The 27,587-nt window shown below is 46.1% G+C and overlaps 1 protein-coding gene across 1 annotated transcript in view; it reads right to left on the reverse strand.

Moving 5' to 3' along the window:
• Nucleotides 1-27,587, reverse strand: part of SYNE1 (spectrin repeat containing nuclear envelope protein 1) — a 591,877-nt gene that overhangs the window by 211,700 nt on the left and 352,590 nt on the right. Inside the window, exons 80-86 of the mRNA XM_073557690.1 lie at nucleotides 26,545-26,710; nucleotides 11,616-11,771; nucleotides 7,274-7,426; nucleotides 1,760-1,942; nucleotides 1,417-1,554; nucleotides 943-1,128; nucleotides 427-549 (exon numbers count right to left, since the gene is read on the reverse strand). Of these exons, the coding sequence (XP_073413791.1) occupies nucleotides 427-549; nucleotides 943-1,128; nucleotides 1,417-1,554; nucleotides 1,760-1,942; nucleotides 7,274-7,426; nucleotides 11,616-11,771; nucleotides 26,545-26,710 (1,105 nt within the window). The remainder of the gene's footprint in view (nucleotides 1-426; nucleotides 550-942; nucleotides 1,129-1,416; nucleotides 1,555-1,759; nucleotides 1,943-7,273; nucleotides 7,427-11,615; nucleotides 11,772-26,544; nucleotides 26,711-27,587) is intronic.

Genomic DNA, 27,587 nt, shown 5'->3' on the forward strand with positions numbered 1-27,587 from the left:
TCTACTAATGTAAGTTCCCTTTCCCTAGTATTATACCTACCAGCCAATGTCTTCTGCTGTTCCAGCACCATTATGGTCCCAATCCGGCATCTTATGACAGCAACGTCTGACTGCCCGTAAGTCAAAGGTAATGGTAACGATCTCTCGATGCAAGTCTGACACACTCATTCTGGCTGTTATATACTTACATTGAGCATTGACTATCGACTTGCACACCAATCACCGGAGTGATCTGGCAGGTCACAACCTGCAGAAGACCAACCAGAGAGGCGACGATAAAAAATGAAGACGCTGGCTGGTAAGCATAATACTAGGGGTGAGGAACTTACATTAATGCATCCACCCCAGAGCTGAAATAAAAAAACGATGGAGTGGTGCTTCAAGGTCGGCTGTGACTAATGCACAAAGTAGACATGGGCAAAGTACCTGTCTATGAGACAGCTGTTCCTTAAGGCTCAAGCGTCCCAGCTCTGGTGAGGTCAGTGTAGTCTGGGCTTGTTCTAAAGCCGTTTGCAATGCTCTAACTTCACTTTCAAACTTCTTCATATCCTGCATGAGAAACCGACATTGTGAGTAACTTGTCAGTAAACATGTCGATGGGTTCTCCCATAATTGAATCCTATTGATAGGTAATAAATGCCTGATTGCTGGGGTCCACAGTTGGCACCTCACAGATCACTACAAAAGGAGTCCAGAGAGTTTAAATGGACCAACAATTAAGCATGCACAACATCTATAGGATTAGCAGGGAGTACAGCGCTTGGCTAGCTTCATCATCCCTAAAGACATTCAACAGAGCGACAGGATGCAAGTTTACAATCAATCACAGCAATTGTGGAAACTAGGAGTATACACAAAAGATATTACACAGCTGAGTAAGTTCACTACAGAATTTTTATAATTAAGATAAGATCAGAGTTTCTGAGGAGCATGAGACTGTACCTTAGCCGCATCCTGAAGATTCTGCAAACGATGCTTTATTGCTTGCTGTAGTTCTTCAGTCTGACGTCTAAGTTCCGACACTTGCTGAGACAATTCTTCTGTGTGGTAAACACTTGACAAATACTCTATCTTTTCATTCATTGCTTCCAGATCACTATGGATGTCTCTGGACTCTTCCAACATCGCCTGGAACAGACACAAATGTAAATGAAAGTGACAGGAATTGGTGATAGGCTTTTAGAGAACACGTAATTACACACATGCTGTACATAGAAAACCAAACAGCGGCTAAGAAATGAAAATAAATTATTCACAAAAAACAATTCATTTTTAACTTTCAGCTTCGGCATTTCTTTTCTATTCTTCTAAAAAATAAATTAAAAAAAAAAAAAAAATCCTGAAACCACATGAAGACTTTGATGTATACAATACTAGCCGTGTAATAAATAATACTAAGAAGGTGCCGTAGCAAACCTGGTGAGCCATGGCTTGATCACGAAGTTGACTCGCCGAGGTCCAGACGATGTTACTGTTCACTAAGATTTTAGACTTTTCAATCCACCGTAGAATAAATTCTAGCATTTCACTGTATTCCTCCAGCTGGATGACAGCCTACATATGATGATGGAAAAAGTGAGAGGCAGTTAGGAAACAAATTTCTACAGGAAAGGTCTCACTCCAAGTACGACAAATCTGCATACAACTTTTCTTCGCCACTGCAGTTTGTTGACTGTCAGATTTCCGGCTTCTCCTAGCAATCAGTTATTGTAGCCTGTTGTGGAAAGAATCTCCAAGAAGTTCCTTGACCATGGCTTACCTGCTTGACTTTGCCGTCTCGGTGTTCTGCCTGTTTGCTGGCTTGCTGTTGTAGCCCAATAAGTTTCCCTATCTTATCTACTAATTGCTTTCCCAATATGTAATTCTGTTCAGCAAAGTCTTGGACACCAGCATCCAGCTCCACCAACTTTATGTTGCACTTGTCTAGCTCCTCACATAAGATCTGTATGGAGGACAAAACGTTGTCACTGATACTGAAAAGGAAAAAGTCAGGAAGAACCAAGAAAATGTACGGCTACTTCATCTCAAAGTTATTACCTTATTCCACAGATCTAGAGCTCTACCAAAAGAGGAAAAAAATGCACAAGGCTTTCATGTCAGACTGAATGGATTCTTACAACATGACATTAGCTAACAAATCAGGGTTGAGCAGGGGACGGCATAATCTTAAGTGATCAAGTGGATCCCACTGGAATACTTATTTGGCTGAATTCACGTCAGTTTTAATTCTCATACACATCAAACAGATTTTATAAGTAAGCTGTCCTTGTTTTCCATTGACCTATTCAATCACTTACAGGTGCTTATCACAAAAATAGAATAGCATCAAAAAGTTAATTTATTTCAGTTCTTCAGTACAAAAAGTGAAACTCATATATTATATAGAGTCATTACAAACAGAGTGATCTATTTCAAGTGTTTATTTCTGTTAATGTTGATGATTATGGCTTACAGCCAATGAAAACCCAAAAGTCATTACCTCAGTAAATTAGAATTCTTTATAATACCAGCTTGAAAAATGATTTTAAAATCCGAAATGTTGGCCTACTGAAATGTATGTTCAGTAAATGCACTCAATACTTGGTTGCAGCTCCATTTGCATCAATTACTGCATCAACGCGGCGTGGCATGGAGGCGATCAGTCTGTGGCACTGCTGAGGTGTTATGGAAGCCCAGTTTGCTTTCATAACAGCCTTCAGCTTATCTGCATTGTTGGGTCTGGTGTCTCTCATCTTCCTCTTGACAATACTCCATAGATTCTCTATGGGGTTAAGGTCAGGTGAGTTTGCTGGCCAAGCAAGCATAGCGATACTGTTATTTTAAACCAGGTATTGGTCCTTTTGGCAGTGTGGACAGGTGCCAAGTCCTGCTGGAGAATGAAATTTCCATCTTCAAAAAGCTTGTTGGCAGAGGGAAGCATAAAGTGCTCTAAAATTTCCTGGTAGACGGCTGCGCTGACGTTGGTCTTGATAAAACACAGTGGACCTGCACCAGCAGATGACATGGCTCCCCAACCCATCACTGATGATGGAAACTTCACACTAGATCTTAAGCAGCTTGGATTGTCTGCCTCTCCACACTTCCTCCAGACTCTTGGACCTTGATTTCCAAGGTCTAGTGTGAAGCATCCACAATCAATGATGGTTTGGGGAGCCGTGTCATCTGCTGGTGTAGGTCCACTGTGTTTTATCAAGACCAAAGTCAGTGCAACCATCTACCAGGAAATTTTAGATCACTTCATGCTTCCCTCTGCTGACAAGCTTATTGGAGATGGAAATGTCATTCTCCAGCAGGACTTGACACCTGTCCAAACTGCCAAAAGTACCAATATCTGGTTTAAAAACAACAGTACCACTGTGCTTGATTGGCCAGCAAACTCGCCTGACCTTAACCCCTAGACAATCTATGGGGTATTGTCAAGAGGAAGATGAGAGACCCCAGACCCAACAATGCAGACGAGCTGAAGGCTGCTATCAAAGCAACCTGGGCTTCTATAACACCTCAGCAGTGCCACAGGCTGATCAACTCCATGCCATGCTGCATTGATGCAGTAATTGATGCAAAAGGAGCTCTGACCAAGTATTGAGTGCATTTATTGAACATACATTTCAGTAGGCCAACATTTCAGATTTTAAAATCATTTTCCAAGCTGGTGTTATAAAATATTCTAATTTACTGAGATAATGACTTTTGGGTTTTCATTGGCTGTAAGTCATAATCATCAACATTAACAGAAATAAACACTAGAAATAGATCCCTCTGTTTGTAATGACTCTATATAATATGAGTTTCACTTTTTATATTGAAGAACTAAAATAAATTAATTTTTTGATGATATTCTAATTTTGTGAGATGCATCTGTACTTGTAAATGGTTGAGTTTGGTCAGCAAAATGGATAAGAATAGGACAGGTCTCCACTTTTTTTAATGTTGACCATTGCTCAGCCCAAAAGAACTGACATGTGAACAACCCCATAGACTATAATGCATGAGTGCACTGTTACTGGAAGAACAGACACGTGATGCGATAAATATACAATAAACTACCAATGCCACCAATATGACTCGGCCTAGTATAAGTAGTAGGGTATGTTCACACGCAGCGATTTTTTTTGGCAGAAAAGAAGCTGCCTTTTACAGTACTAGCAAAATATATAAGATGCCAGAAATCTCATGCACACTCTTGAGTTTTTTTCCTGACTGAATTTGAGAACTGTGTTCTTGAAAAATGCAGCATGTCAATGATTTCAGAGTTTTTTTCAGCGTTTTTTCACCCAAAGAAGCCAATGAAGAAGTACAAAACGCTACAAAAACAACGCTTTTGCTGTGTTTTTGCAGCATTATTTGTGAATAAAACTAAGTTTACTAAACATGTACTGCAGACCAATTCCAAGTGTAATCTGCACCCAAAAAAACTAACAAAAACAGCAGCAAAACCATTTTGACCATCGAGTTTTTACAAAAAAGAGATCAGGTTATGGCTGCAGAAAAAACGCTGCATGTAAACATAGCCTTAGATTCATATACGATATAACATTTTTGTAGCAATGTTGGTATCAACAGTTTTGTAATCATTCTAATCAGATTTTTCAGCAACAAAAATCTGGGCATTAAGAAAAGGGAATGATCCATTTAAAGGAGCTGTCTCAAGTTCGTAAATGGCTAAAATTGCAAAATACTGGTAAAAACAAGCTCCTTTGCAATTTACCCCTTCATAAAAATCCTCTCTGTTCACAAGAATGGAGGGATTTTAATCCTATAGCTTACTGCTAGTGATGCACGAATGTGCTCGGATAACGTGTTATCTGAGCATGCTTGTGTGCTATCCAAATGCCTTCAGCATGCTCGAAAAATATGTTCAAATCCCTGCGGCTGCATGTCTTGCGGCTGTTCGACAGCTACAACACATGGAGGGATTCCCTGTTTTGCTAGGCAATCCCGGGATGTGTTGCGGCTGTCGAACAGCCATGAGACATGCAGCGCGGGGACTTGAACATATTATTTGAGCACACACAAGTCACTTGGTTAGCACCCGAGCATGCTCAGATAACACCTTATCCAAGCTCGTTCACTCATCACTATTTCCTGCTTATTGCCTAGGTACTGCCCACCCTTCAGTCCCATCCTGGCTAGGGATGAGCGAGTAGTGAAATACTCGGACTCGCTGTACTTGTTACGAGTAGCTCCTAATACGCGAGAACTCGTAACGAGTCCAATGTAAGTCTATGGGAAATGCGAGTAATAGGCTGTGTGTGTGTGCGGGGCTGTGCTGGGCTGTGCGGGACTGTGCTGGGCTGTGCGGGGACTGTGCGGGAACTGTGCAGGACTGCTGGGCTGTGCGGGGACTAGCCGGGCTGTGCAGGGACTGTGCTGGGCTGTGCGGGACTGTGCAGGGCTGTGCGGGACTGTGCCGGGCTGTGAGGGACTGTGCCAGGCTGTGCGGGACTGTGTTGGGCTGTGCCGGGACCGTGCCAGGCTGTGCGGGACTGTGCCGGGCTGTGCAGGATTGTGCTGGGCTGTGCGGGGACTGGCCGAGCTGTGCAGGGGCTGTGAGGAGACTGTGCCCGGCTGTGCGGGACTGTGCTGGGCTGTGCGGGGACTGTGCCGGGCTATGCGGGACTGTGCTGGGCTGTGCGGGACTGTGCCGGGCTGTGCAGGACTGTGCTGGGCTGTGCCGGGACCGTGCCAGGCTGTGCTGGGACCGTGCCAGGCTGTGCCGGGACCGTGCCAGGCTGTGCCGGGACCGTGCCAGGCTGTGCGGGACTGTGCCGGGCTGTGCAGGATTGTGCTGGGCTGTGCGGGGACTGGCCGAGCTGTGCAGGGGCTGTGAGGAGACTGTGCCCGGCTGTGCGGGACTGTGCTGGGCTGTGCGGGGACTGTGCCGGGCTATGCGGGACTGTGCTGGGCTGTGCGGGACTGTGCCGGGCTGTGCAGGACTGTGCTGGGCTGTGCGGGGACTGTGCCAGGCTATGCGGGACTGTGCTGGGCTGTGCGGGACTGTGCCGGGCTGTGCGGGACTGTGCTGGGCTATGCGGGACTGTGCTGGGCTGTGCGGGGACTGTGCCAGGCTATGCGGGACTGTGCCGGGCTGTGCGGGACTGTGCTGGGCTGTGCGGGACTGTGCTGGGCTGTGCGGGACTGTGCTGGGCTGTGCAGGACTGTGCTGGGCTGTGCGGGGACTGTGCCAGGCTATGCACGACTGTGCTGGGCTGTGCGGGACTGTGCCGGGCTGTGCGGGACTGTGCCGGGCTGTGCAGGATTGTGCTGGGCTGTGCGGGGACTGGCCGAGCTGTGCAGGGGCTGGGCGGAGACTGTGCCCGGCTGTGCGGGACTGTGCTGGGCTGTGCGGGGACTGTGCCGGGCTTTGCGGGACTGTGCTGGGCTGTGCGGGACTGTGCCGGGCTGTGCAGGACTGTGCTGGGCTGTGCGGGGACTGTGCCAGGCTATGCGGGACTGTGCCGGGCTGTGCAGGACTGTGCTGGGCTGTGCGGTGACTATGCCAGGCTATGCGGGACTGTGCTGGGCTGTGCGGGGACTGTGCCAGGCTATGCGGGACTGTGCTGGGCTGTGCGGGACTGTGCTGGGCTGTGCGGGACTGTGCCGGGCTGTGCAGGACTGTGCTGGGCTGTGCGGGGACTGTGCCAGGCTATGCAGGACTGTGCTGGGCTGTGCGGGACTGTGCCGGGCTGTGCGGGACTATGCTGGACTGTGCCAGGCTGTGCGAGACTGTGCCAGGCTGTGCGGGACTGTGCAGGGCTGTGCGGGACTGTGCTGGGCTGTGCGGGGACTTGCCTGGCTGTGCGGGGACTGTGCCGGGCTAGCTATGCGGGTCTGTGCTGGGCTGTGCCAAATATCGCGAGGCAAGTAGTGAAATTTACTCGCCAGGATTCGAGTACCGGGAGTAGCGAATCCTAACGAGTATACTCACTCATCCCTAATCCTGGCCGATTATCTGGGCATGAGATGCCTCTATGCTCTACAGGTTGCTCTGCACCTGGCCGGATCCCTAGATCTGTTCAGCCAAATGTCTGCAGGGAGATCCACCAGTGTCAGACGTCTCCGACCAGGACTCGTCTCCTTTTCCTGTACTAAACAATAATAATAATAATAATAAATCATGAGGGGGTCTCCATCTTCTACTTTAATAAGATGTACAAATATACTCATGGTGTCCGAATTGAGTATTTTTTATTTTAACCCATTGCCTGATCTTTGAAGGACCTGAGATGATTCTCCTCTCTACACCTATCAGGAGAGATAATCCACTCTGTACCTTGTGATCCTTCCTAGCCTCAGTCACGTCTATTGCCTTCTCAGTTAGTTTCTCCAGAATTGAATTCAGCTCTTCCTCTGTTTCCATGATTTGCTTATTCAGCTCTTGATAAACTGCTTGATTTTGCTGGGCTTCTTTTTGCTTCCTTTGTATCTTCAATAGATAGACAGAAAAAGCCTATCAGACCTCGGCTACATCACGACAATTAACACACATTGAATTTAGACGTAAATACAAGGCAAAGTTATTCAGCATCACTAAAATTAAATATAAACATTTAAAAGATAATATTTTTATCAAACTGATCTTCTTTATTAAAATATCTGACTACATAAGCTTTGTGCAAGTGGTAATGTCTAATGACGCATGCAACAGTTTTATTTTATAACATCTAATATTACCACTTGCTGACAGCAGAGGGCGCACTATGTAATAGCAACTAGACAGCTTCTTTATGTGCACATTGCAAACCCTCTTAGATCACACGACTGTATGTTCTTCATCTGAGAAAATTGCTCCGATCATGCAAATTACACTCTGATCGGACTCAAAGTTTGACCAGAGGGTGATCAGTGTGATACAATTTTCTCAGATGTGGAGAATTAAAAAAAGTTTCTCCATTCAGTGCATCTATGAAAATCAGACTGCACTCAGATGTAATCCGAATGTGGTTTGATGTTTTTCCACAGACCCATAGACATAAATGGGCAAGTGTCATCAAATTATCTGAGTTAAGCTGGAGTCACACACAACGTATAAAAATACGGTCAATTTTACATTTCATTCTGCAGTGGTTTACAGCCGGGTCAGTCGCATTAGCACCGCTCCTGGTTGTAAACTATGTAACCCCTTGAGATGGATTGCAGCGTGAGAATTGACTGTACGGCGGACAGGTATGGGATATTGTTGCTTTTTTATTTTGTATTTTTTACAGGAGAACGATGGCTTTGATTGGATTGGGAGTGAAATAAAGATGGAAAAAATGTGTTTACTTATTTCATTAAAACTCTTTATTCTTAGTGTGTAAGGGTTGTTTTTAACCCTTTCAGACTGGTGGATTAATAGGATAGCTGTCTTATTGACACCTCTCCATTATTAACCAGGCTTAATGTTACCTTACAATAGCAAGGTGACATTAACCCCTTATTACCCCGTATGCCACCCGCTAAAGGGCAATGGGAAGAGAGAGGGCAAGTGCCAGAATTGGCGCATCTTACAAATGGGCCTTTTCTGGGGTGGCTGGGGGCAGATTTTTTTTAGCCAGGGGGGACCAAAAACAAATGGTCCCTCTCTAGGCTATTAATTTCTGCCCTCAGTCACTGGATTGCCCTCTCTGGCGGAGGAAATTGCACGGGAGCCCATGCAATTTTTTTCCGTGAACTAATCCTTTAATTTAACACCTACAGCTCCAAAATTGTACACACACACACAGACAGACTACTAACATTATTAGTGAGGGACATATAAAAATCTAACGGATATGCAATGGTTTACTGTATGTACAGTAAACCATTTCTCATATCCTGTAGGGTTCTGTAATGATTTTACAGAAGCCGACAATTGAATCACTTATTCTGCTATCTATATCTCTATGAAATATAAATATATACATATATGTGTGTCAATGACATATATATATATATATACTGTATATATATATATATATATATATACTGTATATATATAATATTTATTTATATATATTTATATTTATTTCTATATTATTTATATACACCTATACTATGTGTATACATGTACTCTTTCTATTCTATTTTAATTTCTCAGTGTGATTTTACAGTATAGCGCACTGAATTGCCGGCTTTTCTAAAGGACACCGGTGCGTATTTCTCGTAAGTCACACGCATGGTCCGTGTGTAATCCGGTTTTTTTCGCACCCATAGGCTTGCATTGGTGAGTCTCAGCTGTAATACGGTGCAAATCGCAGCATGCTGCGATTTCCTCTGCACATATAATACGGGCGAGAAAAAAATGGATAATAGGAGCTGCCCCATAGATTAACATTGCTCCGAGTGCTATGCAATTCTTTCTTGCATAGCACTTGTCCGTATTTCTCTCTAATGTGACTCCGGCCTTAGGCAGGGGTCACACCTGCAAGAAACTCGCACGAGTCTCGCATCTCAATACCTGGCACTGCCGCCGGCACTTGGGACCGGAGCGCTCAGCTGCATAGAAATACATGCAGCCTCACACTCCGGTCCCAAGTGCTGGCAGCAGTGCCGGGTATTGAGATGCGAGACTCGTGCGAGTGTCTTGCAAGTGTGACCCCGGCCGTAAACTGTGCATGCTGCGATTTCTTCCTTGGACCAACTGATCTGAGGAAAAGAAAAAGGACATGTGAACAGTGCAAAAGAATAAAATGGGGATGAATCCTAGCTGTCAAAACAACAGATAACACTCATCCAATTTTTCCAGTAGTGTGCATGAGCTCTAAAGCTCAGACATCAAGATTTTACACATCCACTACACGTACATTCAGTCCGAGGAGGGGATTAGACATGTGAAATACTCCACAGCCTATCATATGTATGAGTGCTACCCGGGAAAAACCACACATAGCACTTGTACGATAAAAACGGGCGTCTGAATGAAGCCTTAAGGTAACTCAGAAAGATGAAGACAAAAACAATAAATGGTTCATCATAATCTAAAAATAAGGAAAATCACAAATCCAACTCAGTGAAATCAAATAATTATCCTATGCTACAGCTATACTAATGCAATATGAAAAGTGGGGGTGCAGACACACGCCCATAATGTAAGTGATGGAAACAGTAAGTCATACGTGCATACTGTAAGTGATGGGAACAGTACGTCACACGCGCAAACTGTAAGTGACGGGAACAGTACATCACACGCGCATACTGTAAGTGACGGGAACAGTACGTCACACGCGCATACTGTAAGTGACGGGAACAGTACGTCACACGCGCATACTGTAAGTGACGGGAACAGTACGTCACACGCGCATACTGTAAGTGACGGGAACAGTACGTCACACGCCCATACTGTAAGTGACGGGAACAGTACATCACGCGCGCATACTGTGACAGGAACAGTACGTCACACGCCCATACTGTAAGTGACGGGAACAGTACGTCACACGCGCATACTGTAAGTGACGGGAACAGTACGTCACACGCGCATACTGTTAGTGACGGGAACAGTACGTCACACGCGCATACTGTAAGTGACGGGAACAGTACGTCACACACGCATACTGTAAGTGATGGGAACAGTACATCACACGTCCATACTGTAAGTGACGGGAACAGTACGTCACACACGCATACTGTAAGTGACGGGAACAGTACGTCACACGCCCATACTGTAAGTGACGGTAACAGTACATCACACGCCCATACTGTAAGTGACGGGAACAGTACATAACACGCTCATACTGTAAGTAACGGGAACAGTACGTCACACGCGCATACTGTAAGTGACGGGAACAGTAAGTCACACACGCATACTGTAAGTGACGGGAACAGTACGTCACACGCCCATACTGTAAGTGACGGGAACAGTACGTCACACGCGCATACTGTAAGTGACGGGAACAGTACGTCACACGCCCATACTGTAAGTGACGGGAACAGTACGTCACACGCGCATACTGTAAGTGACGGGAACAGTACGTCACACGCGCATACTGTTAGTGACGGGAACAGTACGTCACACGCGCATACTGTAAGTGACGGGAACAGTACGTCACACGCGCATACTGTAAGTAATGGGAACAGTACGTCACACACCCATACTGTTAGTGATGGGAACAGCACGTCACACGCCCATACTGTTAGTGATGGGAACAGTACGTCACACGCGCATACTGTAAGTGATGGGAACAGTATGTCACACGCGCATACTCTAAGTGATGGGAACAGTACGTCACAAGTCCATACTGTAAGTGACGGGAACAGTACGTCACACGCGCATACTATAAGTGATGGGAACAGAATGTCACATGTCCATACTGTAAGTAATGGGAACAGTACGTCACACGTCCATACGGTAAGTGATGGGAACAGTACTTTTACCTTGCATACATCAAGTCTTTTAAATCTTAAATACATTACTGTATATGGATTTTTGCCTCAAAAACAACTTTTTTCATGTATCCATAGACTAGATATTAAAAGTATATTTGCTAGGGATCCTATTGCTGGGTCCCCAACTGATCACTAAAATAGAGTTTTGTTCCCCCCATTTTTGTCACTATTTACGCCAAACACTGGCGCGAGCCGCTTAGGAAATGTGCGCCTATGTGTAACATACACATAATGCCCCTTACAATCGCCACAATATCGTGTATGTAGCTTACCTCCTCATTTATATTGGCCAGGGCTAATGCCACTTCAGCAAGGAGCAATGACAGTTCCGATGGCAGAATTGTATACATTTCCAAATATTTATTCTGCTGCTCTTCAGACAATTTTTCCACTTTGTGACGATGAGAATTCAGCTCCAGATGTAGAACCTTAGACGATAAAAATATGTCACATGGAACAGATTACTCCACGCAGACACAGCTTCACTACACAAAACAAGGTATACCTGTACCAGGAGACAAGAGCCACACGGGGCGAACCTGCTGGAGAATAAGGGCTCATCGCTGCTTCTCATCAGAGTGCAATCAGAATTTGCTCAGTGTGTCCGTTTTTACCATCAAGCCATGTACACATGTTCAGTATTTTCCCTCAGTATTTGGAAGCCAAAACCAGGAGTGGGTGATAAACACAGAAGTGGTGACGTGTTTCTATTATACTTTTCCTCTGATTGTTCCTCTCCTGGTTTTGGTTTACAAATACTGAGGTAAAAAACTCACCACGTGGCCTCAGTGTTTGGTCAAAGTATAATCAGTTTTTCTTAGATCAAAGAACAGATGGAAGTTTCTTAAAGGGATTTTCCCACGAACAAAAGTTCATTTTAATCAATAGATCTTAGAATAATAATATCTTCCACAATTGGATGTGTTTAAATAAAATGTTCCTGTGCTGAGATGATCTTATAAATGTGTCCCTGATGTGTACTGTGTAATGGCCGTGTCTGACCATACAGGAATATGGTCTGATCATACCACAGCTCCTGGACTGGGGGGAGAAAAAAAAATTGTACAGACATTACACCAAGGGATTGTCAATAATTCCTTCTTTGAGGCAGAATATTGTTTTAAAGACAGACAGGGAAATGTTTTACCTCACAAAAAGAATCACCTGTAATTCCGTACTGTATTGTCTATATACTCTTTTGCTTCCTCCCCTGCCCAGGAGCTGTGGTATGATCAGACCATGTCCGTGTAAGGTTAATGCAATGAAAAGGATTTGCAGACTGTGATAAAACACTCCGGGATCGCCTTTGCTGGGGTCAAAGGTCACGTGCATTCAGCATGAAACTCAGGCGCAGAGCTGGGAGTCGGGTATAACTGACCCTGGGTCAGGTTTATTAACGGTGAAAGCAATGCAAAAGGAAATAAAACATAAAACAAATCCTTGCCTGTCTGGCACTAACTAAACAATGGACAACCTAACTACCAACTGGCGGGCTTCTCCCGTCCAGCCAAACCACAGTTGCAGTGGTCACTGCTTCCACTCACGTGTGTCTCTCACACAGACAGGCTCTCTGTGTTCCCAGGCTGAGACACTCACACAACCACCTGGCATCCTTTTATATCCACCTCCCATTATCCATTAGTAAGCAGGTGCGATACTGACCAGACTAGGCCACATAGGAAAGGAATCTGGGTGAGATATACCTGCCCTCATCCACTATTCCCACATGATTCTCACATATCCCCCCCCTCTGCTCAGACCACTCCGGTCGAGCAATGACACCCGCCAAACAGTGCACTCGGGACAGGGCATCTGCGTTTCCCATCTGTACTCATGGGCGGTGCTCCACCGTAAAAGTGTAGGCCTGCAGGGCAAGGAACCACCGGGTCACCCGGCTATTCCGTTCCTTGTTCAAGTGCATCCACTTGAGAGGGGCATGGTCAGTGATCAGCCTGAACTTTCGGCCCACCAGGTAATATTTGAGGGCCTCTAGAGCCCACTTAATGGCGAGGCACTCTTTTTCTACGACTGCATACCTTTGCTCGTGTTTATTCAGCTTCCTGCTGAGATAGAGGACTGGGTGTTCCACTCCGTCCCTCACTTGTGAGAGTACGGCCCCGATACCGGTATCAGAGGCATCCGTTTGTACCACAAACTCACTGCGGAAGTCCGGAGTCACCAGTACGGGCTGAGAGCAAAGTGCCCGTTTTAGGCTATGGAAGGCTTCTTCAGCCGCTAAACTCCATTTAATCATGACGGAGTCTTTCCCTTTTGTAAGATCCGTCAGGGGGGTAGCGATGGCTGCAAAATTGGGTATGAACCGGCGATAATAACCGGCGATCCCCAGGAAGGCTTGCACTTGCTTCTTGTTGACAGGTTGTGGCCAGTCCTGAACCGCCTGAATCTTATCAACCTGGGGTTTAACAACACCCCTCCCAATTACATACCCCAAATACCGGGCTTCTTCTAGCCCGATGTGACATTTCTTGGGGTTCGCGGTTAGACCTGCCTCCCACAGGTCGTCAATCACAGCTTGTACTTTCTGGAGATGAGTCTCCCAGTCCAAGCTGTAAATGACAATGTCGTCCAAATAGGCCGAAGCGTACTGCCTATGTGGCCTCAGGACTCGATCCATCAGTCTGTGGAAGGTCGCCGGTGCTCCGTGCAATCTAAACGGCATATACACATACTGAAATAGACCTTCTGGGGTAGCAAATGCTGTCTTTTCTCTGGCAGCCTCCATCAGAGGGATCTGCCAATACCCCTTTGTTAGGTCTAGGGTCGTAATATACCGGGCTTTTCCTAACCGATCTATTAACTCGTCGACCCGGGGCATGGGGTAGGCATCAAATTTTGAGACCGCATTCAGTTTCCTGAAGTCATTGCAGAACCGGATGGTGCCGTCCGGTTTAGGAATTAGCACAATTGGGCTGGACCAAGCACTGTGCGATTCCTCAATGACACCTAACTCTAACATTGCCTTCACTTCTCGGGAAACGGCTTCACGGCGCGCTTCCGGGATTCGGTAGGGCTTTACGTGAACTGTGACACCAGGTTCCGTTACGATGTCATGTTTTATTAGCGTAGTCTGCCCGGGTTTTTCTGAGAAAAACTTTTGGTTGTGAAGTAGAAATTGCCTGACCTGTCTTTTGCCGCTCCGAGAGTCTCTGCAACCCGTACCTCCGGTATGGTATGCGAGCAGACAGGACGGGCCAGCTCCGCTGACAAGGCAGACCGATCCTTCCAGGGCTTTATCAGATTTACATGATAAATCTGTTCAGGTTTCCGTTTACCTGCCTGGTATACTTTGTAGTTTACTTCACCAACTCTTTCCTTGATCTCAAAGGGGCCCTGCCACTTTGCCAGGAACTTACTGTCCACCGTGGGGACCAGGATCAACACCCTATCTCCGGGTGCAAACGTACGGATCTTGGCGCCCCTATCATAGATTCTTTTTTGGGCTCCTTGAGCCTGTATCATGTGTTCTTTGACGATAGGCATAACAGCCGCAATACGGTCCTGCATTTGTGTGACGTGATCTATCACTGTTTTAAACGGAGTGACCCGACCCTCCCAGGTTTCCTTTGCAACGTCTAACAGTCCGCGAGGACGTCGGGCGTACAATAACTCGAAAGGCGAGAATCCCGTGGAAGACTGGGGTACTTCCCTGATGGCAAAAAGCAAATACGGAAGTAAATAGTCCCAGTTCTTCCCATCCTTGTCTATCACCTTTCTCAGCATCTGCTTCAGAGTTTTATTGAACCGTTCGACCAACCCGTCTGTTTGAGGGTGATACACGGATGTGCGTAACGGTTCGATTTGTAACAATCGGCAGAGCTCCTTCATTACCCTGGACATAAAGGGGGTCCCCTGGTCGGTGAGTATCTGTTTTGGTATACCGACCCGACTAAACACATGCACCAGTTCCTTGGCAATCGTCTTGGTGGCCGTGTTACGCAAAGGGATGGCCTCCGGGTAACGAGTAGCATAATCCAAGATGACCAGGATATGTTGGTGTCCACGTGCAGACCGTGGAAGGGGCCCAACTAAATCCATCCCAATCCTCTCAAACGGGACTTCAATAATAGGTAGGGGTACCAAAGGGCTACAGAACCAGGGCTTAGGTGCAGAGGCTTGGCAGTCAGGACAAGACTCACAATATACACGGATATCGTGATGCATGCCTGGCCAAACAAAACAGTGTAATATCCTTTCGGTGGTTTTCTGGACTCCCAGGTGACCTCCCATCACATGTCCGTGGGCCAGGTCCAGCACCTGCCGCCGGTAGGGTTTTGGCACGACTAATAGTTGCACCGTATCTTCCCCCTTTTTCTCTATCTGATAGAGTAAATCTTTCTCCAGAACCATGTAAGGATATGCCAGCCTAGAGCCAGGTTCTACGGGTACCCCATTTATCACTTTTACATTTGTCCTAGACTGAGAAAGGGTAGGATCCTTTATTTGCTCGCTTTGGAAGTCATCTTTCTGAACTTCTAAATCCGGCAAACGGGGAGGTGGACGGCTGTCAGCCTCCTCCTCTTCCCCGGTCTCCTCCGTATCACCCGCCATGACTGAAAACGGGAACTGCAGGTCATTTCCCGCAGACTCTTCCCCCGAGTCTTCCGGGGAGACCTCTTCCCGGGGTTCGGGACCCACACGCACCCTGGGAGAAGAATCATGTACACTATTACCCGAAGGCATCAACTGATTCTCCCACAATTGCCAGAAGTGGGGAAAATCCCGGCCCAGGATAGCATCATGCAATAACGCCGGGACGAGTCCCACTTTATGTTGCACAGACCCATAGGAAGTTGTAATGCATATGACCGTGGTGAGGTACGAACAGGTGTCTCCATGCACACACGTTACAGAAAATTTGTCTGATGGTCCAGTCGGGGCTGACACCAGACTGGCCTTCACCAGAGTCACCACACTTCCCGAGTCTAACAATGCCACCACATTTTTGCCATCAACAGTTAAATCACACAAGTGTCTTTCCACATCCTTTTGACCGGCATTCACTCACTACCCGTGCAACCATAGACATGCGGTTTTTAGAGTCTGTGACGTCGCACTGCATGGGTTCAGTAGTGACCGGACAGTTCGCAGCAATATGTCCCATCTCTTGGCAACGGAAACACCTAACGGGCCCCTTGCTTAGACCATAGTTCGTTACTCTCGGCCTCGCAGTGCGGGCAGTCCCGTTTTCCTCCCCCACTGTCTTAGGGATTTTTCCATCTCCCCTACTCCCTGGAACAGTCTTACCGGTTCCACGTGGAGATGATGAAGAACGAGGTGGGGTAACGTCGTCTCGGAGTCCTTCCGCCACGGAGTAACGTTCAACCAGATCCACCAGTTGATCTGCCGTCGTAGGATTTCCATGGCTTACCCACTTCCTCAGGGCTGGCGGTAGAGCTCTCAGGTACTTGTCCATGACGACTCTCTGGATTATCTCTGGCGCTGTCAGCACCTCGGGTTGTAGCCACTTCTTCGTCACGTGGATCAGGTCGAACATCTGTGACCGCGGTGGTTTATCCGGCTGATAAGTCCATTGATGCACTCTCTGTGCACGGACAGCGGTCGTCACTCCCAGCCGGGCCAAGATCTCGGCTTTCAGTTTGTCAAAGTCCTGCACAGCTTCAGGCTCTAAGTCATAATAAGCCTTTTGGGCCTCACCGGAAAGAAACGGGGCAATCAGGCCGGCCCATCTTACCTTCGGCCATTTTTCTCGCAACGCCGTCCGTTCAAACGTAGTCAGGTATGCCTCAATGTCATCTTCTGTCGTCATCTCCTGCCAGTACCGACTCACGTGAATCACTCTCGACTCGGCTTCCAGGTTAACCTCAGGTAAGCTTGCCAAGCGCTGCGCCACCTGCTGGAGAAGCGAACGATCGGTAACTGTCATGTCCACCAACTCCTTCAGCTGGGCCATCATCACCCGATTAGCTTCTTGCTGGACGGCGGTGGACTGTACCAGCGCTTTCACCACGTCCTCCATGCTCATGCTTGCAACGTGATGCCCGCATTCTCCACCACAATGTGATAAAACACTCCGGGATCGCCTTTGCTGGGGACAAAGGTCACGTGCATTCAGCATGAAACTCAGGCGCAGAGCTGGGAGTCGGGTATAACTGACCCTGGGTCAGGTTTATTAACGGTGAAAGCAATGCAAAAGGAAATAAAACATAAAACAAATCCTTGCCTGTCCGGCACTAACTAAACAATGGACAACCTAACTACCAACTGACGGGCTTCTCCCGTCCAGCCAAACCACAGTTGCAGTGGGCACTGCTACCACTCACGTGTGTCTCTCACACAGACAGGCTCTCTGTGTTCCCAGGCTGAGACACTCACACAACCACCTGGCATCCTTTTATATCCACCTCCCATTATCCATTAGTAAGCAGGTGCGATACTGACCAGACTAGGCCACATAGGAAAGGAATCTGGGTGAGATATACCTGCCCTCATCCACTATTCCCACATGATTCTCACAAGACCCATAATATAGCCAGAATATCACGTGGGGAAACCACTACAAGAATCAAGTTCAGACCAAATACAACCACATAAGATAACTTAGCAATTAAACAAATATAATCTTTATTACAAAAAAAAACGCACAGTGAGTAGAAACAGTACAAAACACCCCTTAAAAACAGTTAGGGCAAAGTGGTTCAGACAGTTTTTATGACTGATATATATAAATATGATATAAGTCAGTACATCCAATATACATAATAGAAAGATGCACAGCCATATTTAGAGCAATTACAGGCAATGGAATGTGAATAAAGAGAGGTTTATGCTAATAGATGTTAATCTGCAAAAAGCAGTATCAAAAAACCCATATGGGGCAGCAAAAAATATATCAACCAAGAATCATAAGAAATACAGACCATGTGCCATTGTACCAGTTTGAACCACAGTGCCCAGTACCCCAACACACGTTTCGCGTGTAGCTACGTCAGGGGGTACTAAGGCAATGTCCAAGTGGGTATATATAGGTATACTGCATATTAGGTCAACTTGAAATTGATTGCATTGTGCCGCCCTTTGCTCATCCATCTCTCCCCAACTGGCGCCAGCAGGTCCATACAGTAGCAGGTCCATACAGTGTGTACTGCAGGACCTGACCAGGCGTCAGGTGGGGAGAGGGAGGAGTCAAACAGGTGAAACATGGTAGCCAGCCATCGTCCATTATACTTCGTGGTCACTGCAGAGGGGATTGTCGCTGCCTGACACCAGGGACATTGCTGAGCAGTGAGGAGGAGGGACGATGGGCGATAAGCCGGATTACTTACCGGTAATGCTCTTTTAATGAGTTCACGACAGCACCCACTGGAGGTATCGGATCTGCCCCATCTGGAACAGGAAACCCTACAGGAAGATAAAAGGGGCGGTCCGCCTTTCCTCCTCAGTTTTGCATTTCAGAGTACCAGGAGGACCGCCAAGGATTAGGCAATGTCTTTGCATCTCTAAACTTCACTTATTCATTTTTAGCAGATATACTTTATTATCGATATCTTTAGCAGGGAGGGAAGTGAGCGGGTGCTATCGTGGACTCATTAAAAGAGCATTACCGGTAAGTAATCCGGCTTTTTACCCTTCGCCACGACAGCACCCACTGGAGAGATTCCAGAGACCATCACCTGGGTGGGACCACCGTGCCAAGGACAGTCCTGCCAAAGCTTAGGTCAGAAGTAGATGAAAGGTCAAGTCTATAGTGATCTTCGAAGGTAGGTGTTGACCAAATTGCTGCCTTACATATGGTTTCAATTGGAACGTCTCCCCTCTCGGCCCAGGAGGCTGCCATTACTCTAGTGGAATGTGCTCTGATGCTCTCCGGAGGATTTTCCTTTTTCGCGGAGTAGGCTAAGCGAATAGCATCCTTGATCCATCGGGAAATGGTGCTCTTCGTGACTCCTTACCCTTTTTTACAGCCCTGAAAAGATATGAACAGAGCCCTACACTGCCTCCAGCTCCTGGACCTCTCAATATACTTTAGGACAGTTCTTCTAACATCCAAAGTGTGGCATTTCCGCTCCTCTGGAGTGGAGGGATCTTCAAAGAAGGTTGGGAGAAGTATCTCCTGAGATCTATGGAATTTTGTTGATACCTTAGGCAGGTATGAGGGGTCTGGTTTTAATATCAACCTAACTTGGTATACCTGAAAAAAGGGTGGATCTATGGATAGGGCCTGGATATCACCCACTCTCCTAGCAGATGTTAGTGCTACTAAGAGGGCCGTCTTGAGTGACAAGTATTTGAGGGATACCTTGTCTATTGGCTCAAAGGGTTCTTCTGTCAGGGCGTCTAAGACCAGATTTAAGTCCCATGCAGGGATTGTAGGTATGTGAACTGGAGCTATCTGTTCGCAAGCTGTAATAAATCGTGAAATCCACTTATTTCCTGCTATATTATGGCCGTACAGTGCCCCTAATGCGGACACCTGGACCTTCAGTGTGTTTACTGCCAGGCCCGTCCTTCCCTCTCTGTAGAAATTCTAAGATAGGAACTATCGGGACTTCTGTGGTATGAGGCGCTGTATGAATCTGCAGGAATCTTTTCCATATCCTTGTATAAATCTGGGTAGTGGATTGCTTCCTGCTCTGTAGGAGCGTAGCAATTAGTGTTTCAGAAAACCCTCTTGATCTTAGTAGCTGCCTTTCAAATTCCACGCCGTCAAGTGTAAGCTGTCCACTTGGGGGTGGAAAAAATGGCCTCGGGAGAGTAGGTTGGGAATCGAAGGGAGGACCCAAGGATCTGTCACCGACATAATTCGATAATTCGTAGCCATGAGAACCACGGTCTCTTGGACCAGAATGGTGCTATCAAAATCACTCTCGCCTTGTCCTCTCTGATTTTCCGAATGACCTGTGGCAGGAGAATTATCGGAGGGAAGGCATATGCCAGGTTGAACTTCCATGAGGCCTGGAGGGCATCCAGTATGTCTGGGTGATCTGACGGAGACAGGGAAGCAAACACCTTTATCTGTCTGTTCTCCTTTGTGGCAAAGAGGTCCACCTGAGGTTGCCCCCATAAGGCTACTATGTCCTTGAAGACTCGGCGATTGAGGCACAACTCCCCTTGCCGAAGTGTGTGTCGGCTTAAGAAGTCTGCCTCTTGGTTGTTCTCTCCCCTGATATGAAGAGCCGAGAGGGACAGCAAATAAATTTCGGCTAAGTTTAAGATTCTTGCTGCAGAAGACATCAGAGTCTCTGATCGAGTACCTCCCTGTCTGTTTATGTAGGCCACTATAGTGGTGTTGTCCGACAAGATCCTGACATGTTTCTGTTGGAGCTGCGGAAGAAAATGGTGTAGAGCATAATATACTGCCGTCAGTTCTTTCAAATTAGACGAGTATCCCCATTCTTCTCTATTCCACCTTCCTTGACAAAAGCTACTCCCCATATGGGCTCCCCAGCCGTGGGGGCTAGCATCCGTGGTTAGGATACAAGATGGTAATATAACCCATGGGACTCCTGAGGATAGATGGTTATCATCTAGCCACCATTCTAGAAAAGTCAAGACCTCCTGTGATAAGGTTATCTTGCTCTCGAGGTCACCACCATGTCGCCTGTCCTCTCGGAGGATCTGATGATGAAATGTGCGGATATGATAATGGGCCCACCGGACTGCCGGGGCACAACAATTGAGCGACCCCAATAGCGACATTGCCCCTCTCAGAGACATGCGTGGTCTACTTATGGCTGCCTCTACATTCTCTTTTGTGAGTGCAATCTTTACCTAAGGGAGTAGACATCTCTGGGTTGTGGAGTCTAACTGGAACCCTAAGAACATCTGAAGGGAATGCGGAACGAGTCTGGACTTCTGGACATTGATGATCCAGCCTAGATCCTGCAAAGATGAGATCGCGTCAGCGACACGTCTGGTACACTGGCTGACCGAGTTCCCGATAATTAGGAAGTCATCAAGGTAAGGCACGATTAGAGTGTCTTTTTGAAGAAGATAGGCCATCACCTCTGCCATCACCTTGGTGAAGATTCTTGGTGCTGTAGAGAGGCCGAAGGGCATAGCTGTATGCTGAAAATGACGGATCTTGCCTTCGAATACCACCGCGACCCTTAGGTACTTTTGGTATCTATCATGAATAGGAAGATGATAGTAAGCATCCTTCAAGTCAATCCCCGCCATTACACAGTTTGGAAAGAGAAGCTCTATGGTGGATCTGATTGATTCCATCTTAAACTTATAATTTTTTATAAACGTATTAAGCTTCCTTAAATTTATAATTGTCCTAAACGTACCATCTGATTTGGAAATTAAAAATAAAGGAGAGTAGAATCCTCTACCTTCCTGTCTCTCTGGGACCTCTACTAAAACCCTCTTGGATAGTAGGCTCCGAATTTCTTCTTCGAGGGCCTTTTGCTTAACTATAGAGTTTAGGCGGGTTATGATAAAGAAATCATAAGGGGTTTGAAGGAATTCTAATTTCATTCCTTCTTTAATAATACTTAGAATCCATGGGCTCGAAGTTGTTTGTTCCCATTTTGAATAAAAAATTTTTAATCTACCCCCTACTGGTGGGTCTAAATCTTTAATATTTATTTTCCTTCCGGAATGTTGAACCCCTGAACATGCTACCCTTTTGCTTTTCCTCCTTTGTGGGCCATCTATTTGATCTATCCGCTTGTCTCCTTCTTCCAAACGGTCGCCTTTTAAAGGTTCTCCTGTAGAAAGGGATAGAAGAATCAGGGAAGGCCTTCTTCCTTTCTTTTGCTTTGGAGAGTATGTCATCTAGGGCTTTCCCAAAGAGAAACTCACCCTCGCACGGGGTTGCGCAAATCTTAGATTTTGATTGAGAGTCCCCCTTCCAGCTCTTCATCCAGAGTGCCCGCCTGGCGTTGTTTACAAGAGCCGCCGATCTCGCTGCCAGCCGCAGAGTGTCTGCCGACGCATCGGCCATGAAGGCTGCTGCCCCTCTGATTAATGGAATAGCGGCCCGTATTTTTTCTCTCGACACTTTCTGCTCGATTTGTTGATCCAATTGGTCCAACCATACGAGCATAGATCTGGCGGTGCATGTGCTGGCTACTGCTGGCTTAAAAATTCCCGTGGTAGACTCCCAAGACCTTTTCAATGACGACTCAGCCTTACGGTCTAGCGGGTCTGCCAACAAGCCTGCGTCCTCTACCGGAATAGTAGATTGTTTCGAGGTAGAGTCTACAACGGCATCAACCTTTGGCACTTTGGTCCATTGTAATAGCTCGTCATCGCTAAATGGATATTTTCTCTTTGAGGCCGATGGGAGAAAACTTCTTTGATCGTGTTTTTCCCACTCTCTTTTTATTAGGGCCTTAACTGCCGGTATTACTGGGAACGCTCTCCTTTTCTTTTCTGCCAACCCCGCAAACATTATTTCTTGTGCAGTTTGGGCACCCCTTGCTTCCTCACACCCCATAGTGTTCCTCATGGATTTGACCAGGTTATCCACACTATCCAGGGGAAAACATGACCGTCCCTCAATGTCTGATGATGATGACGAGGATGTGAGTGAGGAATCAGAGATTAACCCTTGTTCTTCCTCTGACTCTGAGCTGAGGGTCACCTGTTTTTTGCTCCTAGCCTCTGAGGGAGTACTGGCACGGGTGATAGCCTGTATTTCCTCCCTAATTATGGCTCGAATGTCCTTTGATGATACTGCCGACCCTTGCCAAGTCTGTCTGGTGCACTGTTTACAGAGCTTTTTGGGGTAGGAGTCAGGGAGAGGTTCAGCGCATAAAGTGCATTCTTTATGCTTGTTGTTTTTTCTTTGCCTAGAGAGGGGAGACATGGCGAAAGGAGAGGGGGGGGGGTGGAGAGGTCAGCTTAGTAGGCAGAGTATATACATTGCACACTCACCCAGTGAAGTTTTATATTACCGGATCAGATGGCTGAGGTCCCGTCCTAGGTCTTGACTCTCCCACCTCGATCCTGCAGGCAATGTCTGGTGGTGCGGTCCCTGGAGGAGCTGCCCCCCGCAGAGTCACTTGCTGGAGCGTGCACTTCTGTTGGGGACGACATGGTTCCTGCCGCTCAGCTGAGGCGCCTGTTTAAATAGATTGCTCCTTTTTTTTTTCGTCTCTCTCTGCCCCCGGAAGTCGCTCCTCCTCCCCGGGTTCCCGCACATGCGCCGTCGCGCTTCTCAGCCATCCTGCCCCGGAAGTTCACTCATTACTTCCGGGGCTCAGGAGCCTCTGCGCCGGCCGGCTACTGCGCCAAAGCTCCTGTATGCGGCCCGCGCTTCTCCCCACGCTGCCACCACCGCTGCCTCTCTCTTTTTTTTTTCCTTCGCGCCACTGGCGCACTTACTGCTCCCTGCAGCGGCGGCTCCCGCGTTTGGTGCCCCTGGCGCGCTCCTAGGTGAGACCGGGCGGCCCCTCCCGGACCCGGTCATCACCTCTCAGCCATCAGACGAGGGGGGAGCCGTCTAACGGAGTCTCCCCCGACGCTGCTTCCAGATCGCAGCCCCTGCCGTTCTCATGGACACTGTGCAGACGGCGTGCAAATCCAGGTATGTCTTCCTGAAAGATTAGCCTGATGTTCCCTGGGACCAGAAAACCAAAACTGAGGAGGAAAGGCGGACCACCCCTTTTATCTTCCTGTAGGGTTTCCTGTTCCACATGGGGCGGAGCCGATACCTCCAGTGGGTGCTGTCGTGGCGAAGGGTAAAACCAGGTAATTCAGCTGTGTGATTGGCCCACCGCACGTCACTCAGCCCGGTCGGCGTCACAGCGATCTTGCCAAGCATATGAGCATAGCAGGTACCTCTGTTGAGACGCCGGGCAGGGGGAGGGAGAGCGAGGTAGTGCAGAGAAGCGTGCGCACCCACAGCAGAAACACCAACATCATGTTGTTACCTGGCAGAGGGATTGGCAAGAAATAAAGCAGGGCTCACATTATAACAATCAATACGTTTTTACATTTATATATCTATACATGATGTCAGTTATTGTCCTCTGCTTCAGAGCAAGGGGTTCCTCACTTTCATTGGATGATGTATTGTCATCTGGTGACCACTGTCCATATTATATATTACATATAAAAAAGGGTAACAAAGAAATTATTATAACTAGCTTGGCCCGTGCAAAATTTTCGCACATGGGTCGTCGGGGTGCAGGCAATTTCAGAAAAAGCAAGCTGGTCAAATGTAAATGTATTTCATGAGCTGATGAACACAGACAGGCATTTATATATGTAGATTTGGTAATGCAATAAATTGGTTTGATAAATAGAGGCCAAAAAATGTTTTCCGGTTGAGGTGCCACCTTCAGGTCATTGTGTCTTTCTGCAGGTTTATTAAAATGAATGATTAAACTGTATACAGTGATAAAATCGTGATTGTGTGGTTTGTTTGGCTGTTTTCTTGCTGAAGGGAGCAAGTTTACCTTTGAAATGGTGTATCATGTGTGTGTGTAGGGCAAAGTAATCCTCAAAAAATAAAGTGCATGTATACAAATGTGTTGGTAGTGTGCTTTGGGGTACTGTGGTGACACCTGCAGGTTATTTTTCCTTACTGCAGGTTTATGAAAATGAATGTTTAAAGGGAATCTGTCACCCCTTTTTTGAGATATCATATAATGATATCATTCAATTGTGTGTCACATAAGGATTCTCTTAGTACTTTTGCTTCCCCTGACCCCGCACCTTTCATGCATAAATACCTTTTTTATATCGGTTCAGATGTATGTAAACTGCCGCTGTCCTGTCCGATGGGCGGGGCTTATTCACCTGCCCCCCCTCCCGGTCTTGCTCTACGCATTTCTTCTTGTGTAGAGCAAGACAGGGAGGGGGGAGCAGTTGAATAAGCCCCGCCCATCGGACCGGACCGTGGCAGTTTACATACATCTGAACCGATATAAAAAAGGTATTTATGCATGAAATTTGCAGGGTCAGGGGGAAGCAAAAGTACTAAGAGAATCCTTATGTGACACACAATTGAATGATATCATTATATGATATCTCAAAAAAGGGGTGACAGATTCCCTTTAAACTGTATTTTGTGATCAAATCGTGGATGTGTGGTTTGTTTGGCTATTTTCTTGCTGAAGGGGGCAAGTTTACCTTTCAAATGGTATATCATTAGTGTGTGTGGGTGAAGAATGAACGGGGATACAAAGGAATCACCGAAAAACAGTGTTTAGAAATAATAGAATAGATTACCAGGTATAACAAATAGTTATTATTATGAATAATGATTGGTATTATATGGAGAGAACCTTTAAACACGTTAATAAACCCACAACAAGGACACAGAATGGTACAAGATATGAGTTAATAAAATGATTTAAAACTTATATATAACAGATATGATAGTCAATTAATCAAAACCCCTGTATATATGACCCCATACTGTTTTTCTTTTTGTAACAAAGATTATATTTGTTTAATTGCTAAGTTATCTGCGCGTATATCTGATACATTAAGTGGCGGAATTTGGTCTGAATATGTTCCTGTATGGTCAGACACAGACAGTACACAGTAGGGGCACATTTATAAGATTATCTCAGCACAGGAACATTTTTTTTAAACACATCCAATTGTGGAAATTATTATTATTCCAAGATCTATTGATTAAAACAAACTCTTTTTTAAGGGAAAACCCTTTAAAGTTTCTCATATCAAAAAGTTAATGAAAAATGTACAGCACATACTGTAGATGGCAACCAAGTGCTGAGCAACTTTTTTTCAGATATGTATAGGTGAAATTGATCCAAAAATTTGATAAAAATCGTGAAAGAAGCTTATGTAGCACACCAACTTAATACAGGTGCTTAAGTAGGAATCCACTCCAAGAAATATAGTATAAGAAATTTGGCACTCCAGATAATGATGCAAAAATAATTTATTTTATGTAATAACAACTCTGTTGCAAAAAATTGACGTTTCAGCCATAAACGGCCTTCTTCAGAAAAGCATAAAATCATACAGGCCAAATGGATGTAGAAACAGAGAAGGAGAATGGCATCATGGTAAGGTAGCCGATGCAGGATAATATCATTTTAATTCAATTACTTTTGATTTGTATCAAATTGATTTGTTCCAAATTGAATCTTCCAGCCAAATTGAACCCGAAACAAATTTCAGGGAATTCCCTCATCTCTAATTATGACAAGTGGTGAATTTAACAGATGGGACCATGGTAACAATGTGCAGGCTAAGAGAACCAAATAATGTCTTCTTTCCACAATAATATACCTGGAATTCTTCCACTTGCATATCTGCTTCTGATGCAGCATTCAGTAACATTTCTTTAGTATCTCTGATCCAGGCTTTGACGATATTAAGCTCCTTTTCCACATCCCCTCGTTCCTTCAGTTCCTGCTCCACAAGTTTTTTGCTTTTCTTGACTTTCTGTTGCATGCTGTCATATAGAAGAATACAATGAAATGATTAAATGAATTTTCAAACACATGTATATATACACACAGAGATAAAAACATACCATTAACATATTATCAGCTGTCAAATGGGCAATATGGATATTATATGAGTAGTCTACTTTGGGCTTCAACGGAGAAAAATTGGATTTTATGTACTTGCCAGAAAAAGTCTCTTGTACCCTCCTATGGAGGACACATAAGCACGGCTTATAGCTGATGCAACTATGAGGGAAATGGGAAGACAAAGAGAACTATTTCTGTACTGAGTTCTCTGGAAAAAGGTACAAAATGTTGTGTGGCTTAGTGAAAGGCCTTTCAGGGGAAATCCATTTGTTGGTGGGTTTTCTCCTCAAAGTCTGAATGTGAGGGAAAACAAATTTGTGGTTCTTTGAAGGTCCATAAGGAAGCTCCTTCTTTGTAAGAAGAGGAGTCTTTGACTGAGTGTTTATCTATGATGCTGCTCATTGACTGCCCTTATAAGACTATCGACTGCAGAGAACCAGTTAGAGGTCTGATTTTTAGCCAAGTCAGAATCTGTTTCTCCCTCAGAAAGATCTTTTTCTATTAACGAGATGTCTGACAGCTATGGCCCATTGCAAGTTGAGGCTAAAATGACAAGGGATGTTTATGGTTGCCTGGATCGTAGCCACTTTCAGAGGTGGCTTTATCAACATCAGAGGGACCTTACAGGACCTTTATGGTCAAGCAACTCAGCATGTCCACAATGCATCTTGACGCCTCAGAGACATCTGATATCGATAATGGAGATAATTGTGCCAACTGGGGGCTATTCACCGGACACAGTATAAGTGGATTCACTAACAGACCGTATAGGACCCCAACAGCGGTGCAATAGTA

The sequence above is a fragment of the Dendrobates tinctorius genome, unplaced genomic scaffold, assembly GCF_039654945.1.
Source record: "Dendrobates tinctorius isolate UK_male_01 unplaced genomic scaffold, ASM3965494v1 ptg000250l, whole genome shotgun sequence".
Classification (NCBI taxonomy): domain Eukaryota; kingdom Metazoa; phylum Chordata; class Amphibia; order Anura; family Dendrobatidae; genus Dendrobates; species Dendrobates tinctorius.